This window comes from Vitis vinifera, chromosome 1 (assembly GCF_030704535.1).
Source record: "Vitis vinifera cultivar Pinot Noir 40024 chromosome 1, ASM3070453v1".
NCBI lineage: Eukaryota > Viridiplantae > Streptophyta > Magnoliopsida > Vitales > Vitaceae > Vitis > Vitis vinifera.
In genome coordinates, this window is record NC_081805.1 from 4,382,109 (window position 1) to 4,404,675 (window position 22,567).

At 38.3% G+C, this 22,567-nt stretch overlaps 3 protein-coding genes across 3 annotated transcripts; 2 read left to right on the plus strand and 1 right to left on the minus strand.

Annotated features, from left to right (window-relative positions):
* Positions 1 to 2,787: 2,787 nt before the first annotated feature.
* LOC100245798 (uncharacterized) lies at positions 2,788 to 9,752 on the minus strand. Its single transcript, XM_002284224.4, has 2 exons — positions 9,655 to 9,752; positions 2,788 to 4,231 (listed from the first exon to the last, which is right to left on the minus strand). The coding sequence occupies exon 2, from the start codon at positions 3,996 to 3,998 to the stop codon at positions 2,898 to 2,900; it is 1,101 nt and encodes a 366-aa protein (XP_002284260.1). The 5' UTR covers positions 3,999 to 4,231; positions 9,655 to 9,752; the 3' UTR covers positions 2,788 to 2,897.
* A 5,729-nt stretch (positions 9,753 to 15,481) lies between these two features.
* LOC100261077 (uncharacterized) lies at positions 15,482 to 17,196 on the plus strand. The gene is made up of 5 exons (XM_002280542.5): positions 15,482 to 15,906; positions 16,170 to 16,257; positions 16,398 to 16,468; positions 16,572 to 16,628; positions 16,720 to 17,196. Exons 1-5 carry the CDS (start codon positions 15,805 to 15,807, stop codon positions 16,906 to 16,908), a joined length of 507 nt encoding a protein of 168 aa, XP_002280578.1. The 5' UTR covers positions 15,482 to 15,804; the 3' UTR covers positions 16,909 to 17,196.
* Positions 17,197 to 19,423: 2,227 nt separating this feature from the next.
* LOC100255988 (uncharacterized) lies at positions 19,424 to 20,528 on the plus strand. Its single transcript, XM_003631159.4, has one exon. The coding sequence runs from the start codon at positions 19,976 to 19,978 to the stop codon at positions 20,384 to 20,386; it is 411 nt and encodes a 136-aa protein (XP_003631207.1). The 5' UTR covers positions 19,424 to 19,975; the 3' UTR covers positions 20,387 to 20,528.
* The last annotated feature ends 2,039 nt before the right edge of the window (positions 20,529 to 22,567 follow it).

The window sequence follows — 22,567 nt, forward strand, 5'->3', positions numbered from 1 at the left end:
TTTTTCCAAAGCAAGATGAATTTTTTGGAGGCCAATTCATAACAAATAAAGCCATGCAATGCTAGGCTATGATACCCTCATCAATACAACTTAGCCAGAAATATGAGATCTGTGACTATCGCTCTCCATCAAAATGGGAAAACCACAGAGCTTTTCGAAGCACGTAGAGAGTTGAGAGAGAGAGAAAGAGAGGGAGGACCCCCCACTGTGCAGCTATGTATTGGAAAACTGGAATATCATCTCATGCATTGAAGTACAGGTTTTTAACCGAAAATGGATTTCCATCATGGAGAGAGAGAAAGAGAGGACCCCCACTGTGCAGCTGTGCTATGTATTGGAAAACCGGAATAGCATCCCATGCATTGGAGTACAGCTTATTAACCCAAAATGGATTCCCATCAGGTTGCTAGGTCGGTGTATATGAGATCAATGAAAAGGCCTAATCCGGACTGACTAAGCATCGGAAGGCCCAAAACCTTTTGCTAGCTACTGTAACTCTCTCGTGAGTGTCTGTGTATTAGCCATTCGGGAACAAGATTTCCATTATCTACCCCCAACTCGGATATTTAAATCCTGCCCAACTCTTATCATTTCAAAGATCTTTAACATTGAAGGTAGCTGGCAGAAAAATTGGTAAATTATTTTAGGTCATGAATTGGCAGAAAGTGGGATGTTAAAACCTTTGTTTTAATCAAATTGACTTAAGGTTTCACTAGCGGCGGTAGCTAAGGCCCATGACGGCACATGCCCCCTCCATCCTCCCCCTTCCCCCTTAAAAAATAAAATCCCCCATCCCCCCACCCTTCCCCATTGAAAATAATTGTTCCTAGCTCCACAACTGTAAGGTTTGATTTTGATTTCGTTGAAGGGTGATTGATCAACTCGCACTAAGAAAGTTTTAGACTAATGTGGGGTTGATTAATTTTTTATCACAACATATATAATTTCACATTTCTCTAAAATGATATGAACTATTAGGTTGAAGTTGAATCCCTATTAAATTAAGGATTGTTTATTTCTAAGGAAAGTTTATCGGTATTTGAGTTTAAAATCTCATTCTAGTGAAAATTTTTCATCAAAATAGATTGATTTAATGACGTAGACATAAAATGTTATAGTTCATCTTATGGCTTGAATTTTTTACTTGTGGATAAGGTTTAATTTGTTAGGAAATTGTTGATATCATATGCTTGTGACTTGTATATATTGTTTGGAAGAGTGTTGTTGTAACATTTTTTATGTGCTTTATTTGTTTGTTGAAAATTTGAGAAGATAAAAACTAGAGAAAATTACATTTATGGGTCACTCTTTGAAAACTTTATGATGACCTATTTGCTCTGCCTCTTAGGTGTTCTTAAGTGTTCATCTACACTTGAGATTCACTTGCAATTGGTTTCAAAGAAGGTTTTATTACAAAAATAATTTTTGGTCTTTAAATCTCAAATATGGATTCTCTGATACTTCTATCATAAGACTTTTTGACAAATGAAAAATATTCACATTGGAAAGTGAAAATGTGATACTTTCTTAAAATGTAAAGTGAAGAAGTTTAGAATATTATTAAATTTGACCGATCATCTCCTATGTGAAGGATTGGTAGACTTAAAGATGGGTAAAACTTTGTATTTAGTTTTTGTTATTTACAATAGATGTTTTCTATCATTTGTAAACCCATTTTTTTTTTATCTCTTTTAAGATTTTACATGTTAAAATTTAATGTCATTGTGTCTCTCTCTCATTCTACTCTTTTTGTTATTTTCAATTATTGATATAAAATTAGGTATGTTAAACAAATAGATTTGTTTTAATTCATCATTAGCAAGGAAGAACGTTGTTAATAAATGAGTGCATTCACCCATTTCAATGGATTTTTTTTATAAGAGTACCGTAGTTTTAAAAAATAATTTCAAATCTACCTTATTTTTTAGCAAATAAGAAAGAGAAAAATAAAAATCTTTATTTTATCTTGAAAAGATGATTTATTTTCTTTTAAAAAATATTATAATATAAAAATTGTTTTTTCAAGATATGGTTTTTTAATTTTCTTTTTTTTTAAAAAAAAAAAAATTGTAGACTAAAATTTGAAAGAAAAAAAAAATAAGGGGAGCTCATTTTTCACATAAAATTTATAATATTTTTTTTAATTCCAAAATGGAAGAAATAAAAAATAATAGATAAATAATATTATCTTATAAATTAAAAAACAATATAAAACTAAATGAATTTTATTAATTATAATTAATTGAATTTATTTAAAGATAAAATGGAAGATAATGAACAAAATATTTTTTAAATCAATATCTAATTTAACATAAAATAATATTTTTAAATATAGAATGTTAAACATAATTTCTATTTTTATAAATATTATTATTGATAAATATCTTAATAATTATAATTATTTTTATATATTAAATTTAGTAAATAAATATAAAATTTTTAAATATTTTTTTGCCCTTTACCAAATAGAGTCGAAAACCAAGCCACAGGCCCACAACACCTAACTCCATTTAAATGGAAGTAAAAAAAAAAAGAAAAAAAGAAAAAAAAAAAAAAAAAGGGTCTCACGTACACCAGAAAAGTTGAGATATTTTTCTAATGATAGGGGTTCATAATTGTTTGTTGAATTTTAAAATAGTACATTTGTTTGCTGCTTGATTATTTATATATTAAATTTAGTAAATAAAATTAATTAATTTTATAATACATATATTTATTTTTTTAAGTAATAATCTCTGGAAGTAAAATAGCAGAGATTTGTTTAAATTTGAATACCAAACACCAAACTTAAAACAGAGCCATTTATTCCTCTGAAGCAAAACGAAATGATACAGAAGCCACTTTCTTGGATGAACCTAAAATTCCTATCAAACAAACAAACAAACATAGAGCAAATATTAATTAGTTTTCTTGTCCAGATTTTTTATGAGCTGCTTCATCTGAAATCTCCAAAACAAGAAATATGAAAGTCCCAGACCCACCAACACGTACACCCAAATCTTCTCCTCCCCACTTTCCCTTTCTGATCTTATCTCCTCTATGCTAAACGCCTCTCTTTCCCCTTTCCGGAAAATGCCCTCCTCCAGATGCCCATATATCACATACACCCTCTGATCCCCTCCCATGGTCACTGAAGTAGGGAACCACTCCGGTTCAAGGGCAGTTTCGTCAAAAATGGCCCCCTCTGCCCAGCTGTCCTCACTCTTCAGAAACCATGCCTTGGACTGCGATACCACCACCACAATACCATCTTTTCTCACGGCGATGCCGTCCGCCCACGGTAAGTCTCGCGGTAGCAGAACCAATCTGGCTGTTCCGTCCTCGGCGTCAACCTTGAACATTTTTCCGGTGTTGCTCTGTACTGCAAGCAAGTAGCCCTTGCTGATATAAAGGATGCCGTTGAGTCCGCAGAAGCTGTAGGGTGAACTGCGGTCCACGGGATATTCCGTAAAGACCGGAGATCTGGAGAAGATGGACGCCTCTCCTTTCGCGTTGACTTTCCAGATGAAATTGGCGGCCGCGTTGGTGACGTAGGCGTTGCCGGCGAAGTCCACAGTGACGTCGTTAGCTATCTGCCGGCTCAGAGAGGAGTCTAGGTCTGCGTCGCCGTGGAGCGGCGCCAAGAAAAGCCGTTCCCGGGAGCGGAGGTCGTAGGCGGCAAGGGCGTCGTAGGGGGGGAGGGGCTCCATGGCGTGGATGACGGCGAGCAAACGGCGGTGATGGTTATCGACGGTGAGGCCGAGAAAGGTGACGTTTTCGGGAAGGGAGAGGTCTGAAATGAGGGTATCGACGACGCCGGCATCGGAAACAGAATAAATGGTGCGGTGGCGGAGAGAACCGACAATGAAGTGCTGGTCGATTGGATCCCAGGTGATGCCTTCTGGGTAGAGGTTAGGTGATCGAAAGCTGATGATGTGGGGTTTACTGGCACAAGCAGTGCCCACCCAGATGAGGAAGAAGATTATCAAAGAAGCAAGACTTGGCTTGAGAGACATCATAGAGAGTGCCTTTCAGTTTTTGTTTGCCTTTAGTACCCCTTTTCAGGACAAGGTAGCGAGGCCAGGGATCCTCAGTTAGGGTTTTTATACACGCCTCACCCTCACCCAAGTTCAAACGATGATCTGAGGTTTTCAGCCAAATATTCCCAAAGATTGACAATTCCCCCTTTGATTTCAGCCTTTTCTCACGTCGGCTGCGTCATTCAAATCTCCGTTCGGCTGTGGATTTCTTTCTGGACAAGACAAGGCTTTGAGAAAGAATTTTAATCCTAATTTCAAACCCTAATCCTCCCTAATGTCTTATTTTAGTACTGAATAAAATGTGTGCAATCTTAAACTTAAAAATTAAAATAACCCTGGGTAGATTAGATTCCTCTCGTTAGGGATTTGTTTGATCCTTAAAATGGGCATCCATTCCATCCAATTAAAAGTTTTCATTTTCAATTACATATTGAATATGGTCACATTTTCGACTTAAATGACCAATTAATTTTTTTAAACTTATGTTATTAATACAATATCCCAAGATGACTTGGGGAAAAATTAATACAGGAAAAGTATGAAAGGTGACTTGGGGAAAAATTAATATAGAAAAGGTTTGGGCATAGCATGGCCATTCTGGGGAATATAATGGGCATAATAAGTAGGACAGTCCAACCCAGTGGGCAGGGCAGGGCAGGGTAATGCCAACCTATTTATTCATTTATTTATTTATTTAGAATTGAAAGAAGAAGTAGAAACTTGACTCAAAAGCATACAAATATTCTTATGGTTGCTTTCCTCTTTACTTTTTATATTTTCTTATCATGAACATTATAAATTTATTTTTGACCATTTAATGTAATAGATGAATCCAAGTGGTGCCATCACTTTAGTGGATTTTTGATAAGAATATGGTAATTTAAAAAAAAAAATTCTTAAATTACCATAGTAGGAAAAATAATTTCAAATTTATGGTAGTTTTTGTTAGGTAAGAGGAAATGAGATTTGTTTTCTTTATCAACTTAGAAATTGTCTTTTGAAAAGACGATTTTCACCATAATAAATATATATATAAAAAATTAACCACTTATAAATCGTCTTTTGAAAAGACGATTTCCACCAAAACATATATGCATATATATATATAAATTAACTACTCGGAGAGACATTTCCAAAAAAATTAACCATTTATCTTTTCATTGGAAATTGTCTTTTGAAGAGAATATATATATATATATATATATATATATATATATATATATATATATATTTTTTAAAATGGAAATTATCTATTTAAAAAAAAAATTGGAAATCGTCTATTAAAGAGATTGAAGAGATGATTTCCACCAACATTTCAAAATTTAATACCATTAATTATCTATATATTATAAAAAGAAATAATACAATTTAATATAAAAATATATTATAAATCCATTTTAAAATTAAAAAATTAATTATACTCATACAATTATTATAAATATATATATTATAAAATTAATTAATTTAATTTGCTAAATTTAATATAAGATAAATAATATTTATTTATTGTATTTTTTTCTTTCACTTCGCAATTTAAAAAAATTATTATCAATTTTTGTGAAAAAATGAGTTTAAAAAAACAAATGTGTTATGAATTTATTAAATAATTATTTACAAAATAAATAATTTTGTTTTGTTTTAATTTTATTATATAGTTTTAAGATTAAAAATATTTATATTTTAAATTAAAATTTCATGTGTTGTCACAACTCTTATAACCTATTATATTTCATCACACCAATTTGAAGACCGTTTCCTACCCTCACAGCTAGCCCATAGGAGAATTTTACCTGTTGCATGTATTGTCATTTCCACCAATTTGACTAATTTGACTGTTTGAAACTTAAACATTAACCCTTTATTCTATACACTACACTCATCCTACTTTTTTTTCAATTTCTTATACAATATAAATTACCTTCAACCTTCTTCATTCTCATTTTCACTTTCAAACTTCTTCATTCTTATTTTCACTTTCAAACTTAGTAAAAAACTAAGTTTCAAGTGGGAAAGATGGGGAAAAGGAGAATGAAGAAGTTCGAAGGTGAAAATGAGAATGAAGAAAGTTGAAGGTAATTTATATTGTATGAGAAGTTGGAAAAAGGTAGGATGAGTGTAGTGTGTAAGATAGGGGGTTAACATTTGAGTTTCAAATTGGTGGAAATGACAACACATGCAATAGGTAAGATTCTCCTATGGGCTAGCTATGAGGGTAGGAAACGGTCTTCAAATTGGTGTGATGAAGTATAATAGGTTATAAGAGTTATGAAAACACATGAAATTTTAACTTAAAATATTAATATTTTTAATCTTAAAATTTATATAATAAAATTAATTTAAAAATTAAAACAAAACAAAATTATTTATTTTGTAAATAATTATTTAATAAATTAATAACAAATTTGTTTTTTAAACTCATTTTTTCACATAAATTGATAATAATTTTTTTAAATTGCAAAGTGAAAGAAAAAAACAATAGATAAATATTATTTATCTTATATTAAATTTAGAAAATTAAATTAATTAATTTTATAATATATATTTATAATAATTGTATGAGTATAATTAATTTTTTAATTCTAAAATGGATTTATAATATATTTTTATATTAAATTGTATTATTTCTTTTTATAATATATAGATAATTAATGGTATTAAAATTTATTAAATTTTGAAGTTCAATGAAAAGATGAGTAGTTAATTTATTTGGAAATCGTCTTTTCAATAGACGATTTCTGAGTGGTCAATTTATATATATATTTGTTTTGATGGAAATCGTCTTTCAAAATACGATTTCTGAGTAGTTAATTTTTTATTTATATATATTTGTTTTAGTGGAAATCGTTTTTTGAAAAGATGATTTTTGAGTGGTTAATTTTTATATATATATATATATATATATATTTGTTTTGATGGAAATTGTATTTTGAAAAGACGATTTCCAAGTTGATAAAGAAAACAAATATTCTTTCCTCCTACTTGACAAAAACTACCATAGATTTGGAATTATTTTTCCTACTACGGTAATTTAAGATTATTTTTTTAAATTATCGTACTCTTATAAAAAATCCTCACTTTAGTAATGTATAGTCCAACCATTTTGAACCTCCCATGCAAGTAATGTATAGTCCAACTTGGAGGGGTTATATGATAGTTTAGGGTAAATACACATGTGAGGACTAATGTATTTTGTGCTAAAATTTATCCAAATTAATCTAAGATAATCACCCTAAAGAATGAGTAAATAATGTAATGATCTCTTTTTACAAATTTAAATTATATGAATATAAGAGACAATTATATGTAAATATACAATAAACACGATGAAAAGTAATTAAAGAAATTAGGAAAAAGAGAAAGTGAACACAAAATTTGTAGTGGTTCTACCAAATCCTGACACACATCCGTCTCCTTTAACTTCCATCACAAGCTTGTGGTTCCATTAATCTAGGGCTTTAAATATAAGCCTTCAAGCTTTTCTCCAAGTGACCCTTACAAATACTTCAAGATATATCTTACTTTTAAACCCCTAAATAATACCCCTTACTTAGTAAATACTAAGTGATACCTCACATTTAAAAATTTTCCTTTAAGGTTACAAGAAAAGATTGAAAGATAATCTCACATAATCCCAATACAAATTTAAATTTAGATGGATACAAGATAGAAACTAAGATTGAGGTGTACTAATGATATACAAGTTCAAAACAAAGTGCACTAAAAAACACTCCCCTAAGGCCATTACAAAAATATCCTAGACAAAGTTTTGAAAACTCTTTTTTTTTTAGATTTTCACATTCTTCATAATTTTTTTTTACTTAATTTGTCTTTGTAATTATTGGTTTGGAAATCTTTTTGCTTAAACACAATCAAGATATATCATTAGTTCCAAATCTTGTTTTATTATCATTAAAATCAAAATTAACCAAACTTGTTAACACTTTGTATTTCAAACAAACCATGAGTTTTATGATGATGTGCACAAAGCCCTCAATTGTAACATTTAGACCATTTTTTTCCCTTCATTACCTACATATCTAGCTTCAATTCAAATACAATCAAACATTGATTTCTAGATATGAAATAATGTTTAACAATATATTATAAGTCTACATTCTTTCAAGTCGTAATCCCTTAAACAATTTATCTTATTTATTCCAAAATTTAATATATGTTATAAAGTCTTTATTAATTATTATATTAATCACGTCTCAATTCAATTGTCTAAATACTAGGAAAAGACATCAAGGATCCTATTGACCACCGCCCAACAACAATTAATGATATTTAAAAATTATCGGGGAATATTAAAATAAACTTTAAAACTTATAAATATTATTTTTTAAGTTAATGTGTATGAAAAAGGTTGCAAATTAGGTAACGCTTATTATTGATTAAGCTTCAATTCATAAATAAAGTAATGAAAATATTTTTATATTTTACTTTAATTTTTAGCTTTTGGATTTCAATATGTTACAACTATAACCCTCTCTAAGCTCTAAGCCCAAAGCCTAAAGCCCCGATATAAATTTTTTTCATTTTAATTTATCCTAATCAATTCAATTCCATTTATGTGAGAGGATTTTTTAAAAACCAACAACCGAACCGACATGGTCCAGTTCACTTTTTTCTCAAATTGAATCAAGCCTTTTGTTATTAAAGGCTAATGGATTTGGATTGGTTTGAATTAATTTAATTGATTTCAAAATTTTAACTAATGTTTTCAAAATTAAATAAAAAAATTATCGAATTCAGATGATATCATGAATATATAATTTATATTTTATTAAAATTTAATACAATTTTTAACAAAACCTACTAGTCTAGTGGTTGCACCTTCCCTTGTGTGAGGGATAAAATGTCATGATCCATTTCACTGAACCTCTAGAACTCATAAGCATGGGCTTTGAAACTATTGCTCAAAATAAAAAATTGATAGAGAAACCTAGAACTGGGATTGAACCATCGCTTAGTTTGATTCAATCTCAATTTCATGGATTTTTTAGTTTAATATGTGAATTGAACCAAACAAGGCTTTGATTGACGGTTCAACCACCAATTAGGCTAGCTCAATTTTGATTTAATAAGTTTCCCGGTTCAATATCTGAACCGAACCAAACCAGGATTCAACGCTCGATTTGATTTGATATTTAAAACATTAAACAAGGATCCACTTTAAGATTTTAATGAATGTTACTTAAAATCATATTTATTAATTTTTATTTAAAAATTACGAGACAAAGATTTTTTTTAAAAATTCCACTAATTCACTCTAATTCCGTTCTGAGATTTCACATGCCAATTAAATGTAAAAATTATGTGTTCTAGAATCATTCTTTAAAAAATTAGAATACCTGAATCCAACCTATACGAACAACCCTAATGTGTTCAAATGATGAAACATAGAATCAAACACATCAATTAAAACCCTAAATTAAACAAAAGAATTGCTGCCAATAAAATTAACGAAATTCAAACAGGGAATGGACTTGTGTATCCTATCACAAAGTGAAGACATATACCTCTTGATTAGGGAACACAGTAATAAACTTCTAGGAAAGCGTAGGAGCATACAACCCAATTCTCAAATTCTCCATAAAAAAGCACCAATTCAAAGCTAGATAAGAAGACAAACCTCAATTAGTGACACAATCGTGAAATGCATGGAGGAAGAGTCCTACGAGGATGAAGGTGAAGGAGGGTGAGTGAAAGGGAGATAGAGTATGGAGTGGAGGTTGTTGAGGCCTTGCGTCCCAGGGATCCACGCTGCTGACAAGTGGACGCACGCTTTCAACCAAGATTGAGTTCTGGCTCAGTCGTCCCTACAAAAGATATCCGGACAGGATGTCCGGACACACACTCCGATAGTTTTGTTAGCCATGGCTCAAGAGATTAAGCTATTGACCCTATTTAGGGATAGTCAGCTTACATTCCTCCTTGTGTGAAGACCCTTTTATATAGTGTCAGAAGCTCTGCCTCCCTCTTTAATGGTGGGAAGACTTTTTGGCTCGTCATGATGTCCTCAAGGTGGTGGCAGGGCCATCATCACCCTGCAGGCGGCTGTCAGAGATCGTGGGAGGCGACTTGCTATCGCTTATGTCCTTTCGCCCTGCAAGCAGCGGAACGTGGGCTGTGACAGGCTGTCGGGGATGACTCAGCAAGACTTGCTTGTCACAGTCAATGACCCGGAGCCAGGAGACGGATATAGCTAGGGCGAGGTCTAACTCGGATAGGATAGCCTCATACTCCGCTTCATTGTTAGAGGCGGGGAATCCCAGTCGGATAGCTTGCTCAAGATGTTCTCCTGTTGGGGATTGCAGTAGGAGTCCTACTTCGGATCCTGATGATCGGGAGGCTCCATCAACCCGCAAAGTCTACCACCCCTCTCCGCTTGGTTCTTTGTGTTGGGTAGGTCTTCGGGAGTATTCCAGCACAAAGTCAGTCATCACTTGGCCTTTCACGGACAACTTGGGTCGGAACTCGATTCCATATTCGCTCAACTCTATGGCCCATTGAAGCATTCTTTCGGTTAGGTCCGACTTGTGCAGGATGTTGCGAAGGGGCTGGTCGGTTAGCACGACCACCGGGTGGGCTTGGAAGTAAGGGCGGAGCTTCTGGGCGGCACTTCGAAGGGCCAAGGCCGTTAGCTCCATCTTTGAATACCTTGTTTCTACGTCCGCCAAAGCTCTGCTGACGTAGTAAATAGGTTTCTGCTCCTTGCGTGAGGGGCAACGGAATAGAATAGCGCCAATTGCCCACTCCGATACAGCCAGGTACATACACAATTTTTCTCCAGGGAGGGGGCTGCTTAGAATGGGTGGTTGCATGAGACAATGTTTAATTTTTTCGAAAGCGCTCTGATAGCTGTCTGTCCATTCGTTCGCTCCAGCTTTTCGTATTGCTAAGAAGAAGGGTCGCAGTTCATCAGTGAAGTGGGTATAAAGCGTCTTAGCGCGACGAGCTTGCTTGTGAGGCGCTTTAATTCTTTTTTGCTCATGGGGGGTGGTGTTTCCATGACTGCCTTAACTTGATCCGGGCTAACCTCTATCCCCCTTTAGCTGACCATAAATCCCAGGAATTTGCCAGCACTTACGTCAAAGGCGCATTTAGACGGATTCAATTTCATGCCTTAATTTGCAAGTGGAGGGCATGTTCCTCTCGGGTTTTGCTTTTAACCACGATATCGTCAATATATACCTCCACTGTGTGGTCGACCAGAGGTTTGAAGATTTTCGTCATCAGTCTCTAATAAGTGGCGCTAGTGTTTTTGAGTTCGAACGACATGACTTTGTAGCAATAAAGACCATGTGGCGTTATGAAGGTTGTCTTCTCTTCATCGGTCAAGGCCATGGGGGTTTGGTGGTATCCGGAGAAGGCGTCCAAGAAGGAGAGCATTCCTTGTCCAGCAGTGGAGTCTACAATTTGGTCTATCTATGGCAGATGGAAACTGTATTTTGGGCATGCATTATTGAGGTTGGTGTAATCGACGCACACCCGCCATTTGCCTTCCTTTTTGGGTACCACTACTACATTCGCCAACCAGTCCGGATACTCCACTTCTCTAATGAATCTGGCTTCCATCAACTTATCAATCTCATCCCTGATAATCTTTTGCCTATCCGGGTGAAAACGTCTAACCCTCTGTTGGACGGGCCTTGCTGTTGGCAAGACGTTAAGCCTATGAGAGACGATGGAGGAATGAATTCCCTTCATATCAGAATGCGCCCATACGAAAACGTCATGGCTTTGTTTGAGGGCGTCTCGGATGTTCCGGGTCTCTTCAGGCGTCAAGAGGGAACTGATATATGTAAGATGAGTACCTTCTTCCGAAATTTGGATTGTCCGCAAGGGATCCGCCGCTGGAGGATCTTTGTCCGTCGGATTTAGTAATTGTTATTGGTCAAGTGCGTGGGTGGACTTAGGGAGGGGTTTATCCTCCTGCCTGGTCCCTACTTCTCGCGCTATCTGATAGCATTGGCGAGCGGCTAACTGGCTGCTGTATAGGTCGATTTGCCTATCCTCGGTAAGAAAGCTTACCATTTGATGATACGTAGAGGGGATGACTTTCATGTAGTGCAGCCATGTGCGCCCTAAGATGACATTGAAGAGTGATAAATTTTGTACCACCGAAAATTGTACGTTGAGAGTGACTAGGCTAGCTTGGACCGGTAGAACAATATCTCCCAATGAGGTAGTTGTCGCTTCGTTGAATCCAGACAAAATTCGCCCAGGGTTTTCGAGGCCTGTTAGATTGCGTCCCATGTGGCTAATTACCGATGCTTGTAAAAGATCGACCGAGCTGCTATGGTCGACTAGGATGCGTCTTACGTCGAAGTCTCCCATCTCCAGGGACAAGATGAGGGTGTCACAGTGCGGTTGTAATATCTGTGTGGGGTCTATTGGGGGGAAAATGATTATCCCATCTATGGGGCGAGGGCCCCCCTAGTTATCCCAGGCCGTATGGAGTTGACACGCTCACGCATCGATGCTGCCCGCAACAGTCTCTGTCTCTTTCGTTTGGAGTCGTATTCCTCATCCAATGGGCCTTCGTGGATATAGTTTATAATGGCTTTGGGGGCAGCTGGAATCTTGGGGGTTCCTGAGTTGTGATTTCGGGAAGCGTCACTACTTCTGGCATCTGAGCGGAGGTATTGCTTCAAATGTCCCACCCTTATGAGCTTTTCGACCAAATAATGGAGGCTCCTGCACGTCTCCGTTGTGTGACCATGCTTCTTATGGTAAACACATTTTTTACTATGATCCCTTTTAGATGGGTCTGCTCTGAGGGGTTCGGGCCACCTGAAGTCGGACATGTCTTGGATCATAGGGAAAAACTTTTCATAGGATATGGAAATGAGTGTGAGGGGCGGTAGTTCTGGGTGGCTTTGTTCTTCCTGCCTTCGACCAGAGGGCCTTGGCCGGTCCGAAAGTTTGACACTTCTTTCCGCACCACTTCTGGATGCCTGTCCGAAAACCAAGATTTGCTGGGTGGCTGCTCGCATGTCATCTTCGAGCATTGAGTATTTGCTCGTGCGCCGGAACAAGTCGTCCATCTTCGTAGGAGGCTTTTTAGCTAGGGATTCGAAGAATGGGGTGCCTGGACAGATGTTTCGCTTGAAGATCTGTAGGACAGCATCCATGCTATAAGCCTCTACCTGTAACACGGCCTGACCAAACCGCTTCACGAACTCCCTCAAAGACTCGTTCTCCTGCATTTTTATGTTTTGCAGAGTGCTGATGTTTTGTTTATGTCGAGCGGAGCATAAGTATTGTCCCACAAAAGCTTCCGACAGGTCCCTGAAGTTATCAATAGAGTTAGGGGATAGGCGGTGAAACCATGAGATAGCCTGCCCTTGTAGGCTGGCGGGGAATACTTTGCATAGTAGCGCGTCGTTGCCTATATCGAGAATCATGAGCTATTGATAATGCATGATATGGTCGAAGGGGTCGCTGGACCCATCGTACGTGGAGAATTTAGGCACGAGAAATCCCCTTGGGGGATCGTAATGAATAATATGCGAGCAAAAAGGCGTGGAGAGCATGTCGTCCAGTCTTTTGCTGATGGAGCCAGTGGGTGGCTAGTTTGGGGGGTTTCTCCCAGCTTAGCGTACCGCTTGGTGCGGGAAGACGTTATGCACCATGGAAGTGACCAGGGGGTCAGGGTGCGCTCCCCAGGTTGTGGCTACTGGCGGCCTTGTCTTCCCAGGTTCTTGTGGGCCTAGCCTCGCGCGCATCACGTTTGACAACTGGGGTATCTTGTCACGCTGTCTCTTTGACGAGAGACAAGTAGAATCTGAGCTTTCCTCCTGGGGAGCTTGGTGCATGGGTGTGTGTCGCTTTTGTGGTATAACATTACCCGTCTCGGGAATGGCCCCCGCAGTCCCAGGGTATATTGACTCTGGGTCAGACCTTGAGTTTGCTCCTTGGCCTCTCGAGCGCTGACCACGAGGAGGCCCCGTCGATGAAGCCTGAATTCTCAACACAACGTTTTCTTCTCTCAGTCTCGCTGTTTCCTGGAGGAGAGCCTGCATTTGTCGCTCGCTTTCTAACTGTCTTCTCTCGATGGTTTCGCGCCATTCGAAATAATCTTCATCTCCCCTAGCCGACGAGCGGCTTCTGGAAGGTGTGGACATCTTTGCCGTCGACTGAATCAGAGAGTTCCCACAAACGGTGCCAATGTTGAGGCCTTGCGTCCCAAGGATCCACGCTGCTGACAAGTGGACGCATGCTTTCAACCAAGATTGAGTTCTGGCTCAGTCGTCCCTGCAAAAGATGTCCGGACACACCCTTTGATGGTTTTGTTAGCCATGGCTCAAGAGATTAAGTTGTTGGCCTTTTTTAGGGATAGTCAGCTTACCTTCCTCCTTGTGTGAAGGCCCTTTTATATAGTGTCAGAAGCTCTACATCCCTCTTTAATGGTGGGAAGACTTTTTGACTCGTCATGATGTCCTCAAGGTGGTGGTAGGGCTATCATCACCCTGCAGACGACTGTCAAAGATCGTGGGAGGCGACTTGCCATCGCTTTGTCCTTTCGCCCTGCAGGCGGCGGAACGTGGGCTGTGACAGGCTGTCGGGGATGACTCAGCAAGGCTTGCTTGTCACAGTCAATGATCCGGACAATGTATCCGAATAGGATATATTATCGTTCGGGCATACTGCTTGCGAGTGCTGTGTGCTCCTCCCCGAGGGACCCGGATAGAGGTGCGCGCCACGTGTGAACCCAGATAGAGATGCGGGACATGTGTCCTCTTGGGGGGTACGGCCAGGGTCGATCCGGATAAAGGTATGCGCCACGTGTCATCAGAGAAGGGGTCCCTACAGAGGTGGTAAAGAAAGGAGGAAGAGAGAGAATAGGGCTTTCGAGAAATCCAGAGTCGTCATTTCTACTAGTTGTGTCTACAATGGAGGTTTCTACGTAGACGTCTTTATTTTAGGGAAAAGTGTGGTATGGAAATAGCAACCGGGATTTTTACAGAAATGAAAGGGGATAGGTTCCGTAGCATTTTGGGTTTTTGAGATTGAGAATGAGAGGGAGAAGGGAAAGAGGCAGAACATGAAAGATATTGGCTTCTCGTGGCTTTGTGGAGGGTATTTTCACACGTGTAAGGCTTAGCTGGGAAGGTGGAGAGTATTTTTTGTTTTGAAATACACGTAAGCTAAAAGAGAATGATTCTTCAAATATTTTCCAATTGTATAATAAACTTTGAAATATGCAGGATTGACTTCCTGTTTTACTGATATTATTTTCATATCAGCAATAGGAGAGGCACTTTTCCCTTGCATTAGGGTGGTTACTCATAAACACACGACAGCCGCCGAAAGCAGCCAAATTATGCCACCTGCCACACCACCTCGTACACGTGTCCTATCATCAGCCCTGGTGGCCATTTGATAATCAATAATTCAATAAAAAAATGCAGCAAATAGGAGCTTCCGGAAGCATCTCCCAAAAATATCACCCAGGATCCCACAGATTGGTACAAATATCTGTTCTAAAGGTCTCCTCGTGGTCTTTCTCGAACATTCCACATCAATATCAATGGCAAGAAAATCAAACTAAACCCTCCCCTCTACTACCCTTTTAAAGCACCGCCAACCACAGCCAACTCCAACTAACCTCTTCTCTTAATTCTCATTAGCGCCATTCTCCCTGGAAATCCGTTCCGGGCGGCTCAATTGAATCTTGAAGCTCGAAAACTGGATTGAGTAGGAGTGTCGTGGGGAGCATTTTCTTGTAGTTCTGTTTGGCGTTTAAAGATCTGAAATCGGTGGGTGGGTGGGGAAGATGGAGTGCAGTCAGGGTTCCCCATCTTATTATAGCGTACTGGGCATCCGCACTGATTCGTCCATTGAAGAAATACGCCGCGCTTACCGCAAGCTTGCTATGGTATTCTTTCTCTCTCTGAGTCGGTGTTTACCACTTTTTACCACTTTCCTTCTTAATTTCTTTAGATTCTGTTTGGCTCTTGGGGAAGGATTGGTAAATGTCTACAGATGGCTTGCATCTGTAAGCAGTTTCTTTTAGTCTCTCTTCTCAGGCTTTTCCCAAGAACCAAATAGGGGGTTTTAGGTATGGTACAATGTTGAAGGTAGAATCGTTGTGTCGTGTCAAATGTATGGGTGTAATTAATGGGTTTCTCTTCTATGCAGAAATGGCATCCAGATAAGTGGACGAGAACCCCTTCTGTATTGGGTGAAGCCAAGCGTAAATTCCAGCAAATTCAGGAAGCCTATTCAGGTAATATTTAATTCTTCAAATTCTTTTGAACAAGGATTTGGGTATACAGATTCTTCTCGATATGAGATGTGGTGGTAGCTCTCCTCCAATTTCACTTATAAACTTTTTTTGCCTCTTGCATTTACGTTGTATCCGAGCAGTACTATCAGACCAGAGGAAAAGAACAGTGTACGATGCAGGCTTGTATAACCCTGATGAAGAGGAGGACGAGGTGGGTATCAATTTCATGTTGTTATTTTTGCATTTACTCCTAGATTCTATCAAGATTTTAATAATGATCACTATTTTTCCTTTTTTTGCTTCTCTAATCACAGGGCTTCTCTGATTTCTTGCAAGAAATGATATCACTTATGGCCAATGTCAAGAGAGAGGTAAGAATTTGCCATATTTGCAGTGTTTTCTTTTTGTTTCTTTGTAGTTGTTATTAGTGCTCTCAACTGTGAGTGTTTTGCCAATGTACAGGGTAAGATCTACACTAGGGAGGAACTACAAAGTATGTTAATGGAGATGGTCCGAGACTTTGAGTCTCCTCAGCTGTTTTGTGGAGCCTCGATTTTTGACAATTCTCGGAGCATGAAGAGAGGTCGATGGGAAACGAACTCAATGGTGGACAGAGGTTCACGTCTCCATGTGTATGGGACCAGCAGTTAGTGCAGTTAAGGAGCTGGGCGGTAGCAGTTTGCTTTTAACAATCGAGTGTATGGCTTTGAAGGAGGGAGCTGATACAAGTTATGGGGCGGATCTGATTGATTGATAATCAAAGTTCCCATGATTTGTGGCTGTTTCCAGTATTTACTGGTGCACAAAATTGAAATTGTCAAAACACGAAAGCTGTAATAGAGAACCATCTTGATCGATCTGAGTCCGGAACTCAGTCCTCCGTTGTGTAAAAATTTTGAATGAGCTTTTTAATGGAACCACTTTGGGCTAGCTTGACTATGACTGTTGCTGGGATTTTTTCTTCTTTTTCAAAGATATTATTAAAAAATGGATGCTTAAAAAATCGATACAAAAAAGTGGTAATTTTGATCACTTATTTGTTTTCATTAAATTTATTTTTTTAATTTTTTATTTTGAACTTGGTTTTTCCAGACCCCCAAATGGGTTGGTACTGGCTCTCCATTGTTGAGACACTGCATATGTCCATGGTGGAAGTTCTCAGAGGATGTCCAGCGTGGATTAAATTATAATAAGGGAAATGTCCAGAACCCCTGGATGTAGAGTAAACATGTGGTTGGGTTGTGACTTGTGACAAGCCTGTTCAGACTTAGATCTTGGCTTTCAGAAGCCTGTCCAAACTTTTTAAGGGCTTGGTTTGAGGTGCTTATCTTTGTGTGGGCTTTAGTTGGGCCGTAATAAAGCAGGTCAAACCTAAGGGTCCTTCAACAATCCATGGCAAAGATGCAGCCTAAGCTTGTCCCTTGTGGGAACACCCATCTTTTTTGTTGCCTCTTGATAGACGCACGCGCTAAATCTTTGCTTTGTTGTGAAGTGTTAAATTTCTCTGAAGCTGATGATTATTTCACTGAAGGAAGGTTTTAAAGCAATATTTAAAAGCAATCTAAGCAATTGAATATGGTGGTTGACGAGGATGAAGGCTAAGAGGAAAAGCATTGGAAGATACTAGAAGGTGGAGGGTGGGACGGTGGCCTTTTAACCAATTTCTTCTCATTCACTCGTCGGTTAGTGCAGATGCCATATTCCCAACCTTTTTTAATCTTTCATTCCTTCCACTCTAAGCCCTCCACCACTGTATGCGCCCTCGCTCTCCATATTGTTCTTAATCTAATGTATTGAATACATAAAATTTTGGCAAGACCCTTCTGCAGTGCTCCCATTGTCTTTTACTTTATTAATTTTTGGATTTTAGATATGATTCTGGACGCTTTTAAGCATATGATTGGAGCTACCGACCACTGTGAGAGTGGCACTGTTAAGTTTACAACTCGTTAAGTCCTAGGCTCAAGACCTTCCGTGCTTGAGTTTAACCAGTCATTAAGGAAGATCAAGGGACCCAGTGGAGCTAAGCTAAGGCACATCCATGTCGTGTGGACTAGATAATCCTTGTGACATATTTACAGGTGGTATTATATATTTGTCCCCTTCAAAACAGCCCCGGAAGGGGGAAGGAATCAATTTGATGATGGCATAAAATAATAGAAGATGAGTTGATAAGGAAAATGGGGCACTAGGCAAATGACAATGACCTTGAATGGAAAATTTGAAACTCTAAATGTGAGAAAAATGATGTGCCGTCCATGACCATACATTTATACTATGTGATGGAATCTAAGGAAATTGATAAGAGTTGTCCCAGATAATGACTAGCAGTTTTTGGTAGCGGGTGTTTAATGCTTTTCACTGTCCCGTTTTTTGGTTGGATTACTTATGGGCTGGCACACATGAAAGCAATACAAAGTGTATGGGGGAAACACATGTGACAGATCATGTTCCCTGAGATGTATAGAAACATGGATTATTATGGGTTAATTTCATTCCAAATGACCCTCGTACCCACCACGAGTTGACTCTAAATATTAGATATATATCAGTCCTAATCTTTTGATGAAATTGACGTTATTCTAGATCTAATGTATGAAGGCCCATATGCAAGTATTTGTATGAAACTGATCAATATATATGCAGTCCAACATCATGGAACTATTCTGGTCTTGTTTGTTCCCGTTCTCTTGTGGACATCAAAATCAAGCTAGGCTCACAAAGAGAGCCGTTCGCAATAAATTTATTCTTATTGCTCTGTCGTGTAAAAGATTTATATGAACAATAGTATATGGGTTCGATCTCAATTTAATCATATACATTTTACTTCAATTGACATTCGATCAATTCATCTTGATGCTGCGTATGCATTTAGAATTTCATTATAAGACGATCTGACCATTTGAAAAACACAGAGGAATGGCCCATGAGAGAGGCTGTCCAAAACCAGAATTCCCTTTCACAATCAGTTGAGCTTAATTTATCATTTTTTCTAGGCCTTTTCATAATAGCTTAGTCATGTTGGAGTGATGCCATCTCCACAGGATAATCCTATAGCTACTCCCAAAATAAACAAATCCAGGGTGTCCATCAATGGCCTCTTCTGTTGATTCCACTGGTATCAAAGAAAGTGTGTCAATCCCACTTTGAAGAAACAATAATTTTTCTAAGTCTTTATCCCTTTTTATTCTCTTTCATTTCCCATCTAATTCCCATCAGGGTTCTCGAAATCAAATCATGCAAACCATCCTATTCTCAATACGTTTACACAAACACCTTCCATAATACATACTTTAGGAGATACGTAATGGTACACTACTTGGACAGAATACAGTATAAAATAAAATGGAAGGGCATAAGTGTATATATCAAGGGGCCCACGATTTGGAGCGTGCACATGCACTGTGGCTGGTATCTTTTAGAACGATGTATTATCATAGGACAGGTCCATAAAATCATGCCCTAATCAGTCTTCGGGTCTTTGGTCTTGTTAAAGAAGGAACCCCCATCACCAAACCCAAACAGACCCTTATTATTTTTTATTTATTTGTTCTTTTTTTACATTTTCCATGCACCTAATAACGTAAGAAAAACGCTCCCACGGCCTCTCTTCACCATCTACTTCTCTTCTTCCTCTTCAAAGTCACCCCTTCCGAGAAACTCAAACCCCACAAAACCAATCAACCAGGAGATCCATTTTCCGGCGATCCATCTCAAAATGTCGACAGAAACCGGCGCGTTCAATTCTCTGAAGCTGCTAACCGTGTTTCTTGTGGTTGCTGCTATTGCAACTCCAGTTAATGGCTCCAATTCTAGAAAGCTGGATGAAAGCCCCGCGTCTGGATCGCCTGATGCGGGAGTCAAGTGCGGTGGATGCTCTTCGTGCCAGAATCCATGCAACCAAAGCCCTCCACCGCCACCACCGCCGTCACCGCCACCGCCTCCCAAGAAGCCACGGGCACCGTACTGTCCTCCTCCACCTCCACCACCTGCATCTTTCTTATACGTAACTGGCCCTCCCGGGACCTTGTACCCGATAGACCAGGACTACGGCGGGGCCGGCCGGAACTTCATGGTGGGGTTGCCAATTTTGGCTGGTTGCGGATTGTTGAATCTTCTTCTTCTGTAGTGAGTTCAGGGAAGGTTCAGATTTCAAGGACAGAATCAGAATTTTACTGGAGAGGGAAAGTTAATTGAAGTCCCTAGTTTTGGTACTTTCCCTTATTTCAAGTGCTTCATAATTTGAATAAAAATCTTGCTACTTTCTCCAATTCTGGTAAGGCGTACGATCTTTATGAGTTACAATTCTCTTCTTCTATGCTGTTTGTCCTATGGTTTCTTCATCGATTTCCTAACGTGAGCAGAAAATGCTTGAATTGAGATGAAATTTGTATGAAATTAAAGCATAAAGAAAGCCAGCCCACTGCCGATTATCTTCAGGTGAATCATTAAGTAGAGGCAGTAGCGACCAGCTTGTATTTCCACTGCCGTGTCAATTGCATACTCGTTTTCTATGAGCCCACCAATTATTGGGAATATGCTCATTTGCTTGTCTTCATTTTCACATGTGGCTGACATTTGTATGATGGGTTCAACAAATTTTTGGGTCTTATCCACCCCCGTCGGTAGAATTATTTTGTGCTTTGATCCTATCATAATTGAACTATACCGGGTCTTTAAATTATTTCGTTAAATTTGGTCATGTTTATTTGCATTTGATTTGGGACTAGGGCGTGTTAAATCAGAATGTGAGTTTTACCATCTCAACCATAAAAAATATTATTTATGGAAACATGTGCCCATGTCGTGATCCTAGAATTTTTCTCCTCTTCCACACAAGGGTACAAAATTTGGAACCTATCCATATGAAACGTGGTGGGATAACATGGACTTAACTTTTTGGTTCAAGTACCAAACCCAGACCCCTCAAAGGTTATTGGTGTCAGAGGCTCATTCCTTTCTTATCAATCCATGCATCGGCTGTCAGAGGGTCGGATCAGCATCGGTTACACCAAATTGTGGGCCTCCATCTCTACTCAGTTGTGAAACGTGGACCCATTCATTGTTTTAGTGGTGTCATAACTCAGAAGTGATGGGTTAGGGTTAGGGTTAGGGTAGGGCCCATGAGTGACGGCCACATTGTGACAAGTTTGTTAACGTGGCTTGGGCTCTAATTTACTCTACCATGACGCGTCACTTTTGAATTTTCTACTTGGAATTATTGCAACATTTATCACTTTTGGTAGCAAAATAACGACCAGTCCATCCAATTGATCAGAGTATACCAGACCAGACCAGACCAGACCAGAGACCCATTATAGTCACACAAGTAGCTCTCACGTTAAGATAACTTTGAATCAAAAGGGTTGAGCTTGAAATATTTATTTTTCCAAAAATTTTATTTTCAAATTTTATAATGCCACATTTCACATTTGATCCCTTAAAATTTGGATCATAAGATGGTGGTTTTAAAAGCGTATTCCCATTGAAAAATTGAACTTTGAAAATGGGCACTCAAGTCCACTCTTTCATGTGCGTGCACATGAAGATAGGTTTAAACCTGCCCAACTTTGAACTAAAAAAGCAGGAAAGATGTGAACATTCAAGCAAGATCTTGGAATTGAGATTAGGTTTTAGACAGAAATTGGCTTGAAGCACCAACCTCATTTCTTTCCCAATTTAAATTTCGAAGTGAAAATTTTGAATTGGGTTTCAAGGGTTTGGCACAATCAGAAGCGTAGGGGTGGGCTGTAGAAGAAAAAACGACAACTTCTTGGCTTCTCATCCGCCACTGAAATGATGGGAAGTGCGTGCCCGAGTCGTCATGGTGTGCTTTGGGCAAAATTTGATGCCAATCCTGCAATAGATTATATTTTCTGGAAGCTTATGACTATATATTTTATGGGTTGATTCCCAGTCTGATGGTGTAACCACTACCTTATCCTATTCAAATCTAGGAGGGGAGGTATACTAGCTTGCAACAAAGTATTCGAAAAAGGTTAATTGGACGGTCCCGTTTTTCCTCTAAGTAGGGTGGTCCTTCAAGATTTTTTGCTCGGATGACTTTACCCCATAGAAGTTGATGGAAGACTCTAGTCCCTTTTTGAATCGTTGCGTATGTTCTAGAGCTAGCTGAAATCACATTTGAATAGGGATCAAGACCTGGGCTGAGATTGAAATCCAACTGGCAATAATTCTTCAGTTGAAAAACTTAGGCTTGACTTATTATTTTTTTTGGTGGGTGAAACTTAATGGGATCAAACCAACCAAAAATTTTGAGAACTTGGTGTGGTCTTCTCCTCCATTAAAA